Source organism: Periophthalmus magnuspinnatus, chromosome 7 (genome assembly GCF_009829125.3).
Source record: "Periophthalmus magnuspinnatus isolate fPerMag1 chromosome 7, fPerMag1.2.pri, whole genome shotgun sequence".
Taxonomy (NCBI): domain Eukaryota; kingdom Metazoa; phylum Chordata; class Actinopteri; order Gobiiformes; family Gobiidae; genus Periophthalmus; species Periophthalmus magnuspinnatus.
Window position 1 is genome coordinate 29,539,841 of NC_047132.1, and position 21,441 is coordinate 29,561,281.

General features: G+C 36.9%; 1 protein-coding gene across 1 annotated transcript; it reads left to right on the forward strand.

Annotated features, from left to right (window-relative positions):
* Positions 1–1,220: 1,220 nt before the first annotated feature.
* On the forward strand, positions 1,221–21,429 carry sycp2 (synaptonemal complex protein 2). The gene is made up of 40 exons (XM_055222762.1): positions 1,221–1,272; positions 1,365–1,505; positions 1,582–1,710; positions 1,787–1,891; positions 1,959–1,983; positions 2,486–2,571; positions 2,700–2,794; positions 2,884–2,918; positions 3,178–3,320; positions 3,393–3,445; positions 3,893–3,938; positions 4,054–4,158; positions 4,223–4,283; positions 4,349–4,497; positions 5,223–5,312; positions 5,427–5,486; positions 5,943–6,042; positions 6,184–6,315; positions 6,725–6,770; positions 6,856–6,935; positions 7,336–7,718; positions 8,222–8,343; positions 8,909–8,969; positions 9,099–9,246; positions 9,317–9,381; positions 9,459–9,593; positions 9,681–9,818; positions 10,827–10,989; positions 11,391–11,680; positions 12,740–13,000; positions 13,885–13,936; positions 14,012–14,146; positions 14,706–14,834; positions 14,927–15,087; positions 15,833–15,927; positions 16,008–16,107; positions 17,218–17,276; positions 19,773–19,851; positions 20,457–20,513; positions 21,295–21,429. The coding sequence occupies exons 1-40, from the start codon at positions 1,249–1,251 to the stop codon at positions 21,364–21,366; spliced, it is 4,410 nt and encodes a 1,469-aa protein (XP_055078737.1). The 5' UTR covers positions 1,221–1,248; the 3' UTR covers positions 21,367–21,429.
* The last annotated feature ends 12 nt before the right edge of the window (positions 21,430–21,441 follow it).

The window sequence follows — 21,441 nt, forward strand, 5'->3', positions numbered from 1 at the left end:
GTCTTTTTGATTAAATGGCGCCAGTGACGTTTTTCGCGCTAAACCGCAGCGGACCAATCAGAGACGTTTACTCACTTGCATGAACTAGCGCTGCAACACCGAACAGAATGTGCTCATTTCAAGTATTTTCTTTTTGTAAGTAGAAAAGATTAAGGCATCTAATTTCTGAAATACTATTTTACACCTTTAGTAAGCTCTACCCACTTATAAATGCTGATATAGAAAGTTATTGATTATTTTAGCCTTAGCAACAGTCCTTTGACATCAGGGTAACAGACATGCTAAAGCTAAAGCTAGCAGTTATTAGCAAAGGTTAGCAACGTTATCAGAATACATTACTTTTTTTTTCAAATCTTATATAATTGTACCCTAAATAACGTATACACTGATGATGCTCTCTGTTACTAATAAATATTACTTTTCTGTTTTTTTACGTAAGAGCTTGGTATAACATCAGACATGCTAAAGCTAAAGCTAGCAGTTATTAGCAAAGGAATTAACGTTATGAGAATGATTAACTTTTTTCAGATCTTATATATCTGTATCCTAAATAATGTTCACACTGATGATGCTCTAGGTCAGTGGTCCCCAACCACCGGGCCATGGACCGGTACCGGTCCGTGGATCAATTGGTACCGGGCCACCGGCCGTCCAAGAAATAACTATTTCCGTTGTATTTATTATCTGAGTCTGAACAATCGTTTATTTTGAAAAATCATTTATTTTGAAAAATGACCGGATTCTCTCGGTTACATTTCCGTCACTTGAGCGCCGACAACTTAACCACTTAGCGTTCCGACGGCCCGCGCGCGTAATTGCGTAATTTTACGCACTGTTTTGCAGCACTTTTGCGTTTTAAACATGACGAAACGGACAAAACAAAGGAAGTACGCGACCGAGGACACTGTGGATGTTTGTACAAGTTAAACTAGAGGCATCTCGGACCCGAAGCGGTTCATGGAACCGAGTGAAGATCTCATGGTGGACTCAGGACACCTCCCCCCCGGTCCACGGTAAAATTTTCAAGCGTTGGCCGGTCCGCGGTGATAAAAAGGTTGGGGACCACTGCTCTAGGTTACTAGTAATTATTAATTATTTTTCTGTTTATTTACTTAACAGCTAGTTTAACATCAGCTAATTTCTATCTGCTTTTGTCTGCATAAATTAGCATGTTTTGATGGTCTTTCTATTTGCAGAACTTATGATCTAAATAGGCAAAAGACAAGTGAAGCTATTCCATTTAAAAAGATGCCACTCAACCAAAGCAGTCGGGTATGTAAATGTAAATGTACTTACGTGTGAATTGACAGTAATGCAAACACTGTATAATATATTTATTGTATGTTTGTGTTTTCTGCTCACAGTTAGAAGCTATCCTTGATGATTCTACAAAAAACTTGCATATCCAGGCCCTTAACGTTTACCTACAAAGGGATTTTGATCAAGGCATCACCATACAATGTTCCCAACAGATTCTTAACAAACTGGATAAATTCATTTGCAAGGTGAGGCTAATTAATGAGATATTGAAATAACTGTCTCGACATATGGCATTGAACATAAAAATCTAAATTTCTGCAGAGTTTAGAACAGGGAAACTCTCCAGCTGCCAGTTTGGGTTTTACCGTCATTTACAAATGCGGCAAAATCCTGAAGCTACCTGGAGGTCAAGGTCTGTCTGTGCTAATAGCAAACGGATTGGTCAAAAAGATACGTATTTAAACTATTGTTCTAATTTCAAATATGAGTTCATCCATGTTTACTGTTTGTGTTTTCTGTTGTGCACATGTTGCAGTGGTTTGAGAAGTGCAGACAGTTGTGGGTTCTTGGTGGCTCTTTGAGGGATGAGCTTTTGTTAAGTCTAGCAGAGGACTTCTTTGATGCTTTAATGGTAAGCACATGTGAATTAAAGTGTGTGAAAATGTAGTTTTTGTTAACATGTTCTTTTTTTTTTGTAGGAGGTTCATGAATCAGGTAATACAGGTATGAATGAGCTGTATTAAGTATCGATTGCTCCCATATGGTATGTTCTACTCAGTCAGTTTAGACTCATATATAAGCATGTCACAGTAACAAATTTTGTAGCACGAAATATTGCTACAGAGAAATATTGTGATAAACTATAACATTGAAAATACTTTATGCCAGTGACACAAAACAGGATAATCCCAGTAAACACATTTTTAAATAGACTGTATCATTTAAAAGCCTGAGCTGCAATGAATAAATGGTAGAATGAATTGATAATTAGCCAAAGCAGTCTTTTATTCAAATCTCTTCTTCTCAGATCTTACGTTATTACATAAATATGGCAAAATTCTCCCCATTATTACAAAATATATTGTTCCAGCTTTCATATGTTGAACAATAAGTTGTTACTGTAATAATTGTGACAGGCCTGATTATATAGAATAATTATGTAACCTTACTTGGAAAAACTATTCCTATTTAATAACTACCACATATGTGAATCTTCATTCTACAGGAGCTATTAAAGTTACAGAGTCCTTTCTCTATCCCATTGGTCAAATTGCTTTTGACCCCCGAATCTACATCCTGATTCAGAAAGAGGTTCGAAATGTGTTTTTTACTAGAACTTTGTAAAGATGAAATTTAGATATTATGTGTGGATTTATGTGCCCTGTCCCAATTGACTATAATTCAATATATAAATATATTAAATACAAATTTGTCCAAAGGCAATACGTAAGTTCAACGTAATTTTGGACAAAAGCCCAATGGAACTGAAGAAAGACGGGAAGATGCTACGGTCACAGGAGGCGGCAGATGTGATGTATGTGAATAACCGATACTTTTAAAGATCCTATTACTGTTCAGAAATGCTATTAACATGATACTCTTCATTTGCTTTGTGTTGTACAGGTCTAAACTGGCCAGCAGAATATTAGATGGTGGTGGTAAGCTCCATGTTTTTTTTAATGAATGAAAAACATAGTTTCTGATTACTTTTTAAAATAATAGCCACAGTGATGTCCTGAAATTGGTCTTGAAGCATTTTATAAAAGACTGTAGGGGTGATTAAAGGTTACCATGAAACACGACTTTGTGATATCTGAACTCAGTGCACCTCAAAGGGAGTAGAGTTTATTTTGAGTCCAAGAAACCTCATAAGAAAAATATCTTTGCAAACCCTGATCTGGGATGGTTTTGTTTCAGATTATGACTTCCAGACCACTCTGATGGAGGCTTTGTGCCGAATGGCCACATGTGAACAGAGGAAGCAGCTGGCACATCGCTGGTTCACCATAGAGCACGTGTCCACAGCATTTGTCAAGATAAAAGACAGCGAGTTTGAGACGGTATTGAGATGTCTTAAGTTTTAGTTTTCAAGAGCAAAATTGAATTGTATCTTCTATTTGTATTTGATTCAGGATTGTCGAAAGTTTCTCAACATGGTCAATGGAATGAGAGGCGACAAAAGAAGGTGAATCATTGAGTGTGATGCAATTAGGCCTGTCACGATAATTACAATATCGACTGTCGTTCAATATATAAAAGCTTAAACAATATATTTTGGGACTTAGTATTTATTGTGGGGACATTTTCTTTGCAATAGTGGGGACATTTTTGCCATATTTACGTAATAAATGAATGCCCAAATATGAACCAAATGAACCAAAACATGAACGCCCTTCGAGACAATTGTTGTTGTGATTTTGGGCATTACAAAAATAAAATGAATTGAATTAATGCTTTTTGACAGTGACAAAGTATTTTCAGTGTTATCATTTATCAATATTTCTCTGTAGCAAAAAAATGTTTCAATGTTTCATGTTATCGTGACAGGCCTGGATGCAACATGAACAAATTTGCTAATATTTATTATCAAGTGCAATAACTATAATTTACTCTGTAATTTGTCTCTTCTCAGTGTTTTTTCATATCCATGTTTGGAAGTATATTTGGACAAAAATGAGGTTAGCATTGCATCTATATAGTTTTTTTTTTAGGTGTTTATTAATAATAATACATAATAATACATTTTTTATCTTAAGTAGTTAATATTCCATTTGTCCATTACTCTATTCTTAGCTGTTGATGCCGGTTGATGAGAAGCTGGAGGAATTCTGGATTGATTTCAACATTGGCAGCCACAGCATCTCCTTCTACTTTTCTTTGCCCGATGAAGAGGCACAGGTCAGATAATATTGAAACGCTTTACAAAATAAATAAGTTAGACTTACAATTTCTTTATATTTAGGAAGGACAGTGGGAAACTATATGCATAAATGAGCCTGAAGTCGAGAGCTACACTGTCAAAGGTAATGCAGAATCATACATTTGTTTAGAAATCATTTAGACTGTTGTTGCTTTTGTCTTTGTTTAGAAGAGGGCAAAAGGAGGGTGCTGAAGCTGGACTTGTCTGAAGTGGTGGTCGTGGGCTCAGTGGATGGGTCCTCTCTTACCATTCACTTCAGCTATGGCCTGGACATCCTACCTGTGGTTCAAAATGTCTTTGGTCACAATAAAAACTTGGTGGGTGAACAAAATGTCTACCGTAGTTGTGGTAGTTGGGAGGAGGGCACTGTCCTGGACTTCTGTGGTGGTTCATCTCCAATGGCTCTCTCCTGAGCAACAAGAGAAGGGCTTAAATAAATAAAAGAGAAGAAAAATTGGGAAAAAATGTATACAAAAATAATATAATACAACTTTTGGCCTGTGTGATACTAATAATTAAGACACGATTTATCTGTAGAGACTTGATTGTTTGCCTTACTGTTGATTTCTTCCCCTGACTTTTTTGTATTATTGTTTTCTTTGTGCAGGGCTATTGGACTATTATGTATTTAATCTATTTATCCAATTTCATCCCTATTACCATTTTATCGAAAAAGTGCAGCATTTTGTTGCAGTAGTGTCTAAATAAACCTTGACCATCACTTTGTTTACTCATTGGGTCTGGGTCAGTTGAGTTCACATCCTTTAGTTTACAGATGTAGCCCCATTTCACCTCTGAAGTCTTTAGTAATTTATCACTGTGTTTCCAAAACTAAAATATTTGAAAAGGTGTGAATAGACATGTTATATCGACCAAGGACGTATTTAGTTTTTTAAGTCATTAATCACTCAGGCCATGTCAGTATTCCTTGTGTAATAAAATGCACACCATATTTGCACTGGTGCCAGGTCTGCCTCGTGTGAGTCTGTGTGATCCAAGGGGCAGGTCCTGGTCTTGTTTGAACATGTGCTGTTTGTTTCAGACGTTTGTGGGGAAGACAGGAACTTCTGTGGCGAAGACAACTGTCAAAGTGGTTATGGACAAGAATAACGCCACCTCTCAGGTAAACAATGTACATGTGCAAGGCCCTCATACAATGTACAGTACAGATAAAACTTTGCTTTTGTCAAGTCTTGCCTTGACTTTCAACGTATGCAATCATAACTGAATTCTTTACTCTCTACAGATTGTCCCAGAAAGCCAAATCTCCCTTGGGGAAAGTGACAAAAATGTTGCTCCCATCCAGGTGAACTGCACTTTCACCAAATGATAAATTAATAAATAGTGGGTGTATATCATGCCACAAAATATTAACAAAAAGGCTGAAATGTTGAAACAACAGTTACAGAAGCCACAGTAAATCATGAAACACAAACCGTTGTAGCTAATAAGACATAATTTTGTGTATTTCCTGATTCCTTATGTATTTGACAAACACTGAAAATAATTTGTATGATGCCATAGCTACAGCTGCCCATATGCAGTTAAGATTATGGCCAGAAGGTGGCATTGTAGGAAAAGGAAAACAATCTGTAGTCAACAGTTTCATACAAGTGTAAAAAAATGGTTTGAATTCTCTGGAAAAAAAAGATATATTTATACACTATACAGTAACTATTGCAGCAATAAGACAAATGTAATAAATAGTACATAAACATGTGAACTATTAATGCTACTTTAGAAAAATGTTGTTTGTTGACAGATGAAAACTCCAGTCAGAAGAAGGCTATCAGAATCGACTACCTACATCAGCAGCAGCGGTGGTGGAGGTGCCAGGTCTGTCTCTGCTGTTCTACCTGCAGGTGTGTAACTAAGTCTCAAAAACATCATTCAGTCCAGGTCAGTCCAACCAGGGACTCCCAGACCTCCCTCACCCCAGACTCTTGATTATTGTACTTTATCTTATAAAAAATATGTGTTATGTTTTTTGTTTTTTTTTTTAGGCAAATGTAAAGGGAAGCCCTCTCTGGAGATGGTCAGCTCTGTTGAAAGTCAAGGACCTAATTACTTTGGTGAATTAAGAACAACAGCAAAGACTGACATTAGCCCCGCCCCCATCGCTGCCAGAAGAGACAGTGCAATGCAACAGGTTTTCTAATAAACTTTTTTACACTGCCAGGCTGAAGTTAGCATGTAATTTTTCAGTGTATATTTCTGTTAATATTGTAAAAAAAAAAAAAAAGTATTGAGACTAACAAACATGGAAAGTGAGCATTTGTGTAGTGCCAGCTTCTTGATTTTTATGGATTGCGATATGTAGAACAAGTTATAAAATCCTTTTCTGTTTGTGAACATCTTGATGGTAATAAATGTTAGTTTTTTTTTTATCTTTTCTCTGTTTCTCCCAAAGAACATATCTTTAACGAAAGCAAGAAGTACAGTTTCATCAGTGCTGAGTGAAAATGAGCCTCCTTTGGGTGTGTGTTCTGATAATACATTTTAAATCAGCTGAGTTCAAACTAATCTCATCTCTTTCTTTTACAGACACTACTTTTGTGCCTGACTCACAGCCCACGACTGGCAGAAACATGTAAGCATTATGAAATATCTGATTTATGCAAATGTATTCGGTGCTTGTGAATAGGAACTTTCTGTCTTCTGGTATTTAATTTTAGTTCATCAAAGTGGAACAAATATTCTGTCTCTGAGATGCTGATGATGCCAACACAGAAAATGTGCTCCCTGCCAATATCTGGTAAGACCATTAAACAGTATTAGACATGACTGTGTGTAAAGATGTTTTCTTAAGCAAAAACAAAAAAATAAGTACACAGCAGAATACAATTTATTTTCTTGTGGACAAAAATTATATAAATGGTAATCAGTAATGACTAAAACCTAATCTATAACTAAATGGCCAAATATTGTTCTAGAATAATAAAACATTTGCAATAATTAAAATATGGAAAACATGGAGACGAAACCTATGAACAAACTCCACTTGAATTTAAATTTGTCACTTGAATGTTCAATAGATTTACTAGATTACAACTAAACTAATGCTTAGTTGAATATTAATAATCATCACATTTTGCAACTATATGTAATAGATAATAGTTTACATTGTTTTGTTTTTTTTGTTTTTTACCTTTCAGTATCTCCACCCTCTTCTGCTCAGCACATGTCTGCTATATCCTCAGGCCCAGTCCACCCAAAGCATTTCCACACCGAACTCACCCAGCGCCTACAACAAGTTCTGCACGAGAGGAACCAAGACGCTTCTCCTCAATGTGTCCCGGCCCAAAGAAGAAAAATGTCCGTCCCCAAAGACCATCCACAAACCAAGAACGCTGTTGGTGTGAGTGTGACACCGGATCTTAAAGAGAAGAAACCTCAAAGGAATCGCAAAGTCAAAGCCAACGGTAAAGACACTTCCCAAATGGAGGAAGACGGTGTGGTTGTGAAAGCTACTGAGAAGGCTGCAGAAGAGAAGATGTCTGTTTCAGTCAAAAGTACTGCTCTGTCAAGTAAAGAAAAGGTACTTGTTTACAGTTCCAGGGGGCACATCTTTGACAGTGGGCTTGCAAGGTTCCCACAGATCCTGGAACCTCGGAACACTTCAAATCACTACTAAAAACTAACCTGTTCAATCTGGCATTTCCACCATCATCGTCTACTGAAAATATATATTTTGTCCCCCCATTGCTTTGCTGTAGTTAGATAAAGTAATAGAGACTTGTAACAGTAAAAAAGAGCAGTTCTCGTCTAATTACAGCTTTAACACAAGAAATTTTTTTGATGATCTATGTTTAAAAATACAATGCAAAGCAAATACATACACTAGTGTTGGTGTGTTTGCGTTGTGTGTTTGTGCAAGACTTTGGGACTAGTTGGAGTACAGCAGAGCAGAAAACAGCAGATAATGTATTTATAGAAGTCGCGGCTACATGATTAAAAAAATCCTGGAAAAGCCCTGGAAAATGATTTCAAGAGAAATGTGTCAACTCTGGTGTGTTACGTTCATATACGTCTTGTTCCCAGAGAGATGCTGAGGTCACTGGTAAAATGGTGAAGCAAATCTCCCGTCATTATGAAGTGAACTCACTGATCAAAGTGAAGGAAAACAAAATTGCCCAGTGTCTGATATCACCTCTCACTGACAGGTAAATACAGCTTTATTACATAAAGTTACTGAATGCAAGACTATGTAACAATTTGTGTTTTCTTAAAGACCTTTTTTCAACATGAAGTGGAACATGTCAATGGTAAGTGGGTTTATTTATTTGTACGACAGTGAGACAATGTGGAAGCTGATATAGAACTATTATAATATTTTGTTTTTGGTTTAGGGAAATGTCACAACTTTGGTCAGTTCAAACAGCAAAAATAAAACCAAATCTACAAGACAAAGGTAACAGTTAAACCCAACAATTTACTTTTTCTGAAGCTATTTTCTGAAACCTTTCTGTTTTGTACAGCAAAGATGTTTTTGCCTTCAGTGTTGATACACCACGAAGCATTGGGGTAAACAATAATGCTGACTTTAATTTATACTTATATTTATGTTTATAGTTTATATATTATATTTATTTTGACATGATAGGATTTTTTATTACAGAGAAACAAAGCCATCACATCCTCTACCTGCTTTAGGTATGTTACACAAATGGGAGAGAGGTTTTGCATGTTGTTTTGAGAAGCTTCACTTGTTTCTATATTGTACAAAAGTGTCACAGATGAAGACTCAAGACTTCCCAGCACAAAGAAAAAGGAACAGCCACCTCCCAAAGTATGCTCTTTATACATTTACACTTTGTGGAATAACAGAATACAATACTTTATACAATATACACTCATCTGATTTGATACATACTCCAGAAACAATTAGATCTGTGTAATAGTGATATTTCTCTTTTAGGCAAAGCGTTATGTGAAGAAGCATCTATTTAGTGACACTGACACTGACCGCGGCACAGACCTGAGCTGGCTCAGAGAGTCCAGCAGGAAACCCAAGCCCAAAGTGACCAAGTACCCCCGAGCTAAAGTCACCCGGGGTCCACCGTCATGTGGGTGTTATGTCGCAAACTACTGTTATCCCCTCCTCTAATGTCTTTAACTTTGTTTGTTTTCATTCAGGCAATTCACCTGATTTACCTGCTTCTGTACCTTTAAAAGACAAACCTAATGTGAAATCAACAAAGGTAAAATAAGTTCAAATATCTGTCAGACTGCAGTTTTTCAGAGTGGCCATTGGTTGTCACTGTTGTGTAATGTAAAGGATGTGGCCAAACCACAGCAGAAAAGGGAGAAAGCTGCTCCGGCTTCCAGCAGGAGGCCCTCTAGAGCAGCAGCCCAAGCCCCTAAAAACTACAAGGACAGCGATGAGACCCAGTCAGAGTCTGAGCTCTTCAAGGCAACACTTTTTATTAGTTATTCTATTTTACTTTATAGTATTAGTTGTTAATTGTGAAGGTTATTACAAATATTACATTTTCTTTAGGTTGGAAAATCTGAGACACCTGAAGAGATTCAAGAAACAAACAAGAATATTAAACAGCAATCTAAAAGCTATGTTGAGCCTGAGAGCAACAGCAGCAGCCAATCAGAGTCTGAGGAGAAGCAAACAGCTTTTTCAAAGGTAGAAATGTTTTGTCAAAGGCGCTTATATTCAAAATGACTTTGCATTATCATATTATGATTACAAATTACCTATACATTTATTAGGTTATTTTGTTATAATGAATAAAAAATATTTATTTATATATATGATGTTTGCATAAAACAATACTTTGTCTTCATCTCCATACTTAATCTTTGTGTGTTTTGAGACCAGCACACCTATGTTATGTAATGGCAGCATTGCTTTGAAAGACTATCGGTAATCTTTAATTTCACAAGTGTTTGGACAGACGCTACAAGACGTATTGATTGCAAAACCTGTCCAGTCAGGTTTTTAAAAGTAATGCTAATGAACTTTGGTGTAGTCTACAATCTCTTGTGACATGAAAACATGCAAAGGTCAACACTTAAGTTTATAGTGTGAATTTGAGCAGCTACTATGACACTATATTTTTACATTACATTACATTTTGTTTTGTGTTTCAGCCAAAGTATGTTGTAGATGAGACAACAAAACAAGGAAAGAAGTCAAATGTGCGATCGGAACAAGCAAAGAAAAAATGTAATAGGGAAAATAAGAGTCACAAAGATTCGATAAAGTCATGTGAAAAGGTGAGAGCCTAGTTTTAGATAACATCACATTATTCTATAGGCCAGTAATATTTAATACAGATGACAGCTAAAACGATGTTGTTCAAATGCAGATTTTTGTTGTAATATAGCAAGTTCTTGGGTCTAGTCACAATTAGGAAATTATCTGGTTCAACATTTGTGGATTTTGGAAATTTCAACCGAAAGTATAATGTAATCAATAGGGAAATCTGGCTCTTGCCCCCATCTGATAGAATGACATCATCGCCTACTAGAATCTGAAAACCACCAATGTGTTTTGTGGTATGTTATGTCAGTGTAAATTTTACAGATTATTCTTAGGAACAAAATTTGATCAAAGGGCTTGTTTAACTACAACCTCTGTGTTTGTTAACATTGTGGGCACTGATTTAACTTTTGTTCTTGTTTGTTTCAGCTGCTAAAGCCTGTAAATGTTCTTAAAGAAAATTCTGAAAAACCGAAGAACTCGGGTCAGAAGAAAGGAGCCCCAGTGAAAGAACAGAGTGGGACATTGAAGGAGCCATGGGCCCAGCGCCAAGTCCCATCCCCGCCCCCTTCTTTTATTGAGAGAATGAGATGTAAGGCACTTCGGACAGTCACACAAATCACTGTTAGATAACACTCATTTGTGTCTTATAGCCCTTAACACAAATCTTGTTCAAATTTGTAATATATTCATGGTTTTATTGCTGAGAATATTATTGTATAAAATCATTTTGAGATCATATGAGGTTCATAGGAGTGGAGATTAGCTCTATAAACTTGAAGGTTAATGCTTGAGTAGTATTAACCAGATTACTCAAAGGCTTCTGAATTAGCCTCATGGTACTACTATTAAGTAGAATTAGATAATTGGGTTTCTTGTTATCTAAATGTCCATGTTCACCTCTTGCCTTTAAACTGGATCTGTATCATGTATATATTGACCCCTGTGTCCACCAGCTGTTTGAACATCTGTGCTTATTTTCATTTGTTGCAGCTGCAGAACGGTCGGGCCCAAGCTTAGATTTGCCCTGTTCCCCAGTTCTGAGCCTACAGGGGTCCCCTCTCGCCATGTCCCCGAACCCACTGCTCACGCCTGCCCTGCTGCACAAAACGCACTCCACACTCACCAGCGTGGGACACCTCACAACACCCTCTGTCTACAGCGCAGAGAAGAAGAAGAGCACCTCAGGGATACAGTCCAACAAGTCTGTGACCTCACTCGCCTCACTCACCCACAGCGGCCAAAGCAAAGCCTGTGGAGCCATTAGGGTCAGTGCAGTTCAGGTAAAACTACACACTTAAGGTCAGGTTATTACTAAAGTATTTCTCACTGCAAACTCATGAATATAAGAAATTGTACAGTAATATCAATATTGTGACATTTAAATTAAAGTTTCACGATAACATAGTCTATACTGCAAATCTGGCCAACATGCAGAAATTAGTTTTATTAAGCGCATTTATGGAATGCTCATATTTATACAAGCACCATATTAAAATCATTAAAATTAGGACTAAACTCTGAGTATAAACCTGAAACTACACCTGAACTAGACCAGGACTAAACCAAGGCTCATTTCTTGTTTGTAAGTCGCATTTGGTGCAGCCCTTTAGCCAGTTTTGGGACCAAGAATTTACTGTCAGCTTACCATTTAGATTAGATGATTTGGCCTCTGTCAAAAAGGGTTCTCCAGTATAAAAACCTGTGTCAAATTAAATGGGTGTGATAGTAGATACGAACATATACTATCCTTTTTAGTTTATTTCTTTATTGATTTTTTTTTTTTTTTGCTTCTGCCATACTCATCTTCTGTATGGCATATCATCAGCTATTACCTTGGTCCCTAAACCCGTAGATTTCTACCAAATGGAATGTATGACGTCTGACAGCACAGTGCGAATAATGGCCCCAAGAATGAGCTGTGAATCACTGGATGACTGAAGCCTTCAGAGCAGTAACCTGGAAACAGGAGAGTACAGGCCTGTGACCCAAACAGAGCCGGTCGAAATTCCCACACCAGATGAGAAATGTCAGCAGCGCTGGCCCTTAACTCTGGACATTTTCAGGTTTTGTAGAAAGACTTGATCCTTTTGCTAAACTGTAATTATGAACGTGGGATGCTCTTCACCAAAAGTTGATTTTGAGTGATTGAAATGACTTACTTAACGGCAGACGATAACAGCTGCTCCAATTTTTCAACAGAGTCTAATATTCCATTATGGAAAGCTTTTACCCTTTTATCACTATTACTAATACATGTACAAGATAATATTTTTTTCCCTATTGTGTGACCATTACTTACAAGCCCAACATAACCCATTTATTCTGCTGTAAATTTCTAGAGTCCAGTGGATCTGTCTTCTCCTCTGTCTCTGTCTCGGCCCTTAATGACGTCCACGCTAGTGAACCAGGACCGACCCACCCTGCCCCCCCTTATCCCCTCTCTGCCCCCCCTTCTCCCCTCTCTGCCCCTCTCCCAGCTCCCAGAGGTACACAGCAGCAGGGGCTCTCCTGTCTCTGAGGTTTCTCTCAATCGTGGGTCCAGTAAGTCATCAGTCACAGGCAAAGTTATGGACAAAGCCAGTGCCGTTTTGAGGGCAGAGGTATGTTTGAAAGCATTGACTTCAAACTAACTGTAACTAGACTCATTAACACCAGCAGTAAAGTCTAAATTCACTGTGGTAAAAGAAGACAACTTTAGGTCACATGTGTACTTGTTACTGTAATAAAATGGTTAGATTTTGTACTCAATGAGGTTGGTGTATTGTTGGTGTAGTGCTAATAATTAAAAAAAAAGAGAGAACGTTGAGGACAAGGCCAGTGCTGTTCATACAGGGGCACAGGTATGTTGTAATTAGATAAAATAAAATGTTCTAGTCTTGTACTAAGGTGAACTTAGCAAAATTCACTGTTGTAAAAGAAGAAAACAAACCCATTAGCTTCTGAAACAATTACCAAGGCAAGGCAATTTTATTTGTATAACGCAACTTGTACACAAAGTAATTCAAAGGACTTTACAGGATGAGAAAGACACTGAAATCACAATACAAATAAACATAAAATTAACATTAAAAGAGAAGAGTGCAGAATAAAACCTTTCACAGCTAAACAACTGTTTTGAGCCTGGATTTAAACATTGTCAAAGTAGAGGCCTGTCTCACATCTTCAGGAAAACTGTTCCAGGTTTAAGCTGCATAAAACCTACTTACCTACTTGTTTTGACTCAAGTTAAAAGAACATGATTGCGAGACAAATATCAACTTAAAAATAAAACCCAGACAGCCATCTACAACACAGCACACCTGTTTACAAAGCAATAATGGAAAGCAATTTACAACAAACCGGCTTCTAATAATACAAACACGTGTGACGCTTTGGTTTTTCTTATTCACAAAATAATCGTATTTGTCAGTTTATAAATATAACTCAGCATGTTTCTCCCTCATTTGAATATGTGTGTTTTAATAAATAAAATGTGTAACTTCAGAAAACACCACTAATGGATGAAAGCCTCACCCCTGAAGAAGATGTGGTCTCAGGTAATAGTTATAAATAAACTTACTTCTGATAAATAGTAGCTTATGCAGTTTTAAACATAACGCTTTGTGCCACAGGTCCCAGTCACAAGAGGCACAAGTCGTACTCCTCGTCCAGTAACTCAGATGAAGAAGACAAACAACGGGTGAAGAAATGCAAAATGAGAACACAGCACTCTCCACGAATGAAGCCCAGGAAGCTCTTCAGATCTGGTCAGTCTTTTCACTGTTTTTACCAAGTTTATCTGAATAAAATATTTCATTTTTGTTACTCACTTTAACTCCACCATTATCAAGTCAAGTTACTCCATTCAAGGTTTTCTATGTAATGTTTCTGGTTGAGAGTCTATCACCTGCTTATCTCCATGATGCTGTTATAGTTTAGCCTAAGTTCATCAAGCTTATCTCCAAGGACACAAACGGGTGACATTACAGACCAACTTACGGGTGAAGTCTGTGGAGAGGTGACCTGACTGATGCTAAGAATGCATGTTTATTTTACTACAGGTGTTTTAGTTGTTTAAAAGAATAATAATAATAAAAAAGTAGTAATTGTTTTGTAATCAATCATTTTAATACCGTACTATGGAACATTCTAGGCAAAACAGTAACATACTGGAGACAAGCAGTTGGCATAGTGCACCTCAAAATCCAGCCTTGTTGTGATAATAAATGTTCTTTTTTTGTTTTCGTTTTTCAATTGTACAGTACATCTTCCACCATCATCATTACCATCACATAAATAAATAAGTATATATATTCACTTTTCCAGCATGTAAAGACCAAAGCGCTGTAGAGAAGACCAGGAAAGAGAGCAGGCCTAAAGCTGCAAAGAAGTCAGCGCAGGAAAACTTCACTGCTAAAAAGAGAAGAACTGAGACATATGTTCATGAAGACCCAGGTAACCAAACTCGGGCTTGAATACTTTCATTGTTGAAACATTTTTGACCAAAACTGTGTCCTGTTGTGCTCTGACTGAAGTGTCAGCTGAAGGCGGTGGGAGCCAGCTGCTGTCCTCCTCCCGCATAGTGGCCAGTGGACATTTGGACGCAGATGTGGAGGACGGAGACATCGATGAGGATTTGGACACTCCCGGACTCAACCCACGGGACATGTGCCGAGAGTTCTCCTGCAAACTCCAGCAGAAGTTTAAGGTGAGGCACTGGGCTGGGGACTGGGAAGCAATGCTATGAATGTGAGTGAGCAACAGGGATGATATTAATGTAAACTATTCAGTTCTGGAACTGAAGAAGGCAAGGCTGTTTATTTGTGTAGCACAATTCATACACAAAGTAATTCAAAGTACTTTACAGAATAAGAAAGACATTAAAATCACAGTACAACAAATGAAAACATAAATAATCACAAATAATCATCATAAAACACTCATGTGGGAGATGTACTTTGATGCTAGGCCATGGAGAGACTTGTACACACGCAAAGCTGCTTTAAAGTCTATTCTCTGAGCCGCAGGAGCCAGAGACCTGAGCACAGGACGCATGTGTGAAGTTCTTCCTGGTTCTAGTCAGGACCCGAGCAGCAGTGTTCTGGATGTACTGCAGCTGTCTTAAGGCTCGTTTAGAGAGGCCAGTGAGCAGGACGTTACAGTCGTCTAACATAGTGGAGACAAATGCATGGATAAGTGGAAGACTGAGGGACTATAAATGCAGAATTCAATTAAAGATGTATTTGTGGATCTAATATACAGGTCAGTGCGTATGCTGCCAACTATGGAGCTTTGATGATTTGCTGACTTGTGTTGGATTCACACATTGTTTACTTGAAGATACAAATAGAAAGTGTTGTGGCACCACCAGACAAAGTGTTTATTCATAAATCAAATGTGTCGTAATAGTCTCAGTTCTCAGTTCTTCCTGTTTTCACATGTGTTTTCTTTAGAGTCGATTCAAGATGGTGGAGGTTTACAACAAACACTCTTTGAAGACAGTCCAGCAGCACATTTCTACAATCAGTTCTGAGGTTGCCAAGCACAGGTTTGTCCCAGTTGATATTTAAGTGTTTTTCGTCTGCGTCTGTGTTCCTTCATTGCTGTGATGTTTCTGTCTGTTCTTAGGGCTCAGGGCCTGGAGCAGGTGCAGAGAGTTCTTTTGGAGGAGATCCATAAACTGGAGCAGGACGACACTGTGCTGAAAAACATGGAGAATGACCTCACTGTGGGTGTCTCTGTCTGTCATTGACTCACACATGTCTCGATCAGTCAGCGCATACATAAGCACACATATGGGCTGGCTAACACCGGCTCTACATTAAGACCAGAAGCTTAATATAGACTTAAGTGTTGCATAATAAGGATTTCAAGATTATTTGGTCAATTGATAATCAGGATTTTTAGGTCAAAATATAATTGTAAGAATTAAAAATAATATTTGTGAGAATTTTATACTCCAAAAAGTGAACCTAAATGTAAACTGCTTTTTAATTTGTCATTTTAACTTAACATTTTCATTCAGAAAGTTTCATTTCATAAAGCTGGTCACGAGCTCAACAGTTCCACCCACTTCGAAGTTGACGCCGGGTTCGGAATGAAAATTTCCATACATTTCTCCCAAATTCAGATATAAAGAATTCAAAGGCATCACGGAGGCTAACCAGCTATGTGCTAACTAATATCCATAACGCAGTTGTTTTAATTCCAAAAAACACATTTAAAATGCAAGATTTGGTAAAATGTGTTAATAACTTAGCGATTTATAAAGTTTCAGAAACAAATTTTAAATAAATTTGTAGATCTTGTTGTCATTACTTAGCATATAGCTAATTTACCCTGAGCAAGCTTTCAAACTTTTAATATTTATTAGAGAAAAAGTCTGAGAAAAATGAATGGGAATTTTACTTCAGGAACCAGGGGCAGGTTGTCACTGGTGAGCTCCATCAGGAATTAAGGATTTCAAAGTTGTCACCAGAACATGTGGCGAGGGAAGGTTTTCAATGACTCAGAAAAGTAGATTATATATTCATCCTATATATGGACTGGCATGGTTTACAATATATACCATGGTAACATTTTTATTTGGAAATAAGGATTCATAATAAATTGAATCAGCCCTATTGAAACCTACATAGTTTGAAATCAACAATTAATGGCAACATGCTTTTGAACTGACCTGTCTTTCTGTGAAAGGCTTATGAAATACCATTATGAGACCTCTGAAGTCAGGTCAGGTTTTAGTAAAGTTGTAACTACAGTTCCAGCCTAGTCCTTGTTTGTTTTAATTTGTTCATCTGTGGAAAACTATGTATTTGACCATGGTCTCCACTTTCAGATGCACTGGAACAAGCAGACTGTGGCCTTCCGTTCTTTACAGAAACAAGAGAAAAGAAGGTAAACTTAGATCTGGTTCAGTCTGATGGAGCACAGGGTCAGCTCAAGTCCCACTGGCAGTGAACTCAGACGCTTTGTCGAAGCATGAATAGAACTCTTGTTAAACATGGATTCAAACTATTTGCTTGAAAATCTACTTCTCCCTCAGGGTTTTCATCAAAAGAGTTTAGCATCCGCAGCTGCTATTTCATGGAAGGATGTGGCTCGCCCTTATTCTTATGACAAGGACATTAACAGAATATTCAGTTGTTTTTCTTGTTTTTTTGTTTTGTTCTTTTTAAATACAATTTTACCTCAGAAATGCTGTTCTTCGAGTGCCTCCAAAGACAAGTTTGTAAGAGTAGTATTGGCTGTTAGAAGTGCGTTCTTTGAGGTTAACTTCAACTTAAAGGCACATTATTTAAGAGGGTGGAGAGTCCACCACCTGCTTATCTCCATACAGTTATTTGCCTGGAATGCTCCACTGTATGACTTTAAACCTAGTTATCCATAAGTACAAGCGGGTGACACTGCTATAGATCAAGTTTCAGGTCAGATGTGAAAGTGGAATGCATGTTTTTCTAGCTATTTTAGCAATAAAACACATATAATTGAATAAATGAGATATGAGAATCATTCGTTTCATGCTATACTGTCACTGTAGAATATTCTTTGTCAAACAATGACATCTTCATGGGAACAAGCATATGACTCCTCCAGAAAAGCTACATAGAGTACCTTTACTTTGAGTGAGTGTTAAGTGTAAAGGCTCTCAGAGAGTTTTTCAGATTTTAATATGAACTTGGCTTGAGACTCAGCTGGATATAGAGAATGAAAAAATCTAGCTGTACTAAAGCAGAAATAAAAGTTTTAGATTAGTCACTCAAATATATTTGACGCTAATTAGTTGAAGTTGAACAAAAGTATGATAAAACGTCACACATTAATAAATAAACATCACAGATTGAACATGCATAATAAGACTAAAAGTTCAACTATAAATAATAAAATGTAACCCAAACCCCCTAGACCATAAGCACACAGTGAAGGTGCCTGTAGCTTTTCCCTCTTGAGTTGAGCTCTGACTCATGGACAGTGAGTCACAAGTCTGTTCATCTGTTCAGTATTGTCCTGTCAGCTCCCTCTATCACATTTGTCTGGTTTATCCGCTGCTTATGTAATGTTGGAGCTTGAAAGTTTCTTGGCCTTTGTTTCGTGTTGTTCACTTGCACACATGCTTGACTGTTGTGTAAAAAGTGTGAAAAGTCATTTTAATCTTGTGGATTTTTGTATTAGGACTGAACAAATAGATAATTACTATATTGTTGTTCTACATATGAGTGGAACAATATTTTTTCAAATTCATTAATCGCTTATAGCTTTTCATTGCACTAGTATGGCATTTTTTTTGTTTTTTTTGTAGTATTAGATCTATATGATAACATTTGAGCTGCAGTTGGTTGAAAAATTTGCATCTATGACCCATTATAGATACCAGAACCAGGCCAATCAAACTGACCGAGGCTGTATTCGAGTTTCAAAGGGGTGCAAACATAATCCACTTCCATTTAGTGGCATTATTTTAGATGGCTGAAATGAGGGTGCAAATATTTTTAACTGAGGTTACAGTGCACCTTTTTGCCCCCTGTAGACCAGGGCCTGAGTAGAACTAACTGCTTAAGTGTTTAATTGGGCTATTTATTAGAAAAATGTTTACTGGGATTATCCTGCTTTTCATCAGTAGTGTAAATGTCCTATATTACTCAAAATTGACTCTTGTGAGATTTAAGACATATTACAATGCTGTAACCTCATCAAAAACATACCTGGAGTTGGGTTTTTTGTTTTTTTTCATTCACACATGTTTTAGTAATCCTGCATTATTAGTCTGTCTGCAAATCCTAAAATACCTTAACACCTACCTGTTTAGCTTTTGTTTAGTAGAGACTGGCAATTCCAGGACTGAAATTATCAAAATAATTCCAGTGAAGGTGTATGGACTTTAAAAACACAGTAGAGCACTTTATGTATTACCACATGACATCACAAGGTGGAACAATGTTTTCTGTTTGAGAGAAGAATCATAAATATGCAGGGTATTGAGTGTTAAACATGTATGAATGAAACACAACACAACTCCATGTCTATTTGTGACGAGTAAACCACATTATAACACTCAGAAAATAGCTCAATGTGGGCTATTATTGTGTATTGTCATATTTTTACATATATACATCATACTTCAAAATGTGTTGCCGTGACAGACCTATAAACAATTTGACTAAAATACTAAAATTCTTCTTCAAAATCTGATTGACTTGTTGTTTAGATGTAAATTAGATGAATATTACTAATACAATACAATAGATTATCCTTGTATTATCCTTGTATATTTGTATCCCTGTGATATATAGTTTGTGTGACTCTAACTTCACTCAAACATTTTAACCTTGTACAACAAATGCATTTTTACTTGGAACTTGCTTTGTGACCTTGCTTTTCATTTCTTCTTTCCAGAAACGAAGTGCTGAGAAAAACGCTACAGAACAACGTGTGTCACAGCCTTGAGTACGAGGAGGGAGTTTTCACATCTCAGGTCTGAGCACTTCACACTTACAGCTTCTTATAAACGTGTAAACCTGCATGTTAATAATAGTCCTGAGAATTACACTCTAAAAGTAAATCTTTATAAATAACAAAAGACCTGCCAACACCTGGAAGCTGACGTGTTTCTGCTTGTTTAACTGATTGCTTTGGAGAAAATATCGAATTGTGATGTTCTGGACTTTTTCTGGCATTAGGATTAAATGTGTCATTCAATTATGATTAAATGTGTCATTCATGTTTTAATACTAAAGAGTGTTCAAAGTTCACAGGTTAAATAAAGAAAAATACTGTATGAACGGACAGACCAATGCATTTCTAATACTAGTCAGATTTCAGAACACGTTTGTACAGATCTAAACTTCCAAGGCCAGGGTTTTGTATGCAGTTATAGTACTTAAAAACAGCAGCTATTGCGTTTTCCCAATTGCATCTATACAAATTGAGATTTCGACTCAATTTTAATTCACCTTGCAGCCCTACTCTGTAAAACTGCCATCAAACATGTTTCTTATCTGATGGTTTAATATTATTTCTGATCTCTCTGTTTCACTGGAGCTTGGGTTCTGCATTTTCACCGCTGCTGTGTGTTTACAGATGTGTCTCATAAGGAAAGACATGAAGTCAGCTCAGGACAGACTGCTCAGTGAAATGGTAAATGTCTATTATACGGACGTCTACTTCAACACAGACATTATTAGTCATTCAAATGTCAGATTAAGATTTTGTTATAACCTTTACCATTTTAGATGTGGCCATTTTATGTTGTTATATCGTACTTAATGACTCAATAATGTATGAAGAAGATTTACCATGTTGATTGTAGTCGTAGAAAGTCACTGAATAGGAAGCTTAATTTAATTTATGTCCTAATGGAAGATAGGGGTGGGATTTAATAAGTTTTCTTCTTCCCACTCCTTTTCGAGCTTACATATGAACAAATTTGTGAAATGTGCTTAAATGTACCTGAAGCATGTGCTCAAAATAAATAAATAAATTAAATGAAATATTTTTTTAAAGAAATTTCACTGGTCAAAATTACTGTTTAAAGCAGAGTTCCCCAGCCTGGGGTTCAAGGACCAGAATGAAATCCAATTTTAAAAAAAAATTGTAAATTATACCTCAGTAAGAATGTTTTTTGCAGATTAATTGGCTATTTCCTTGTAAACAGGTATTTACTTAAGGAGGACTTAAATACACATGTTATGGGATACTTGGAATGGAAGACCAAAAAGGTGTTGAAACAGAGTTGGATTACAGTAGGATTTTTGTAACTGCAAAACTATAGTTATACGTTTACATATGTTTTTGTAATAAATTGTTATCTGCCGGTGTTATAGCCAAAAGTTAACCATTACCTCCCCTTTTATAATTTTCTCAGCCTGTTTTACATTGAGCCTATATTTTTACACTATTGTATATTTCCTGTTTATAGCACGAGGAAGAAATACAGAGTGTCAAGAGAGGTCTGCACGCCCTGTTTTTTCCCGATGCAACCAGGTTTTAAAGTGAGAAATCCCTCTGAGCACTACACCTCTCTTGGCTTTACCAAGGCCATGTCCTCACAATGACACAACTGATG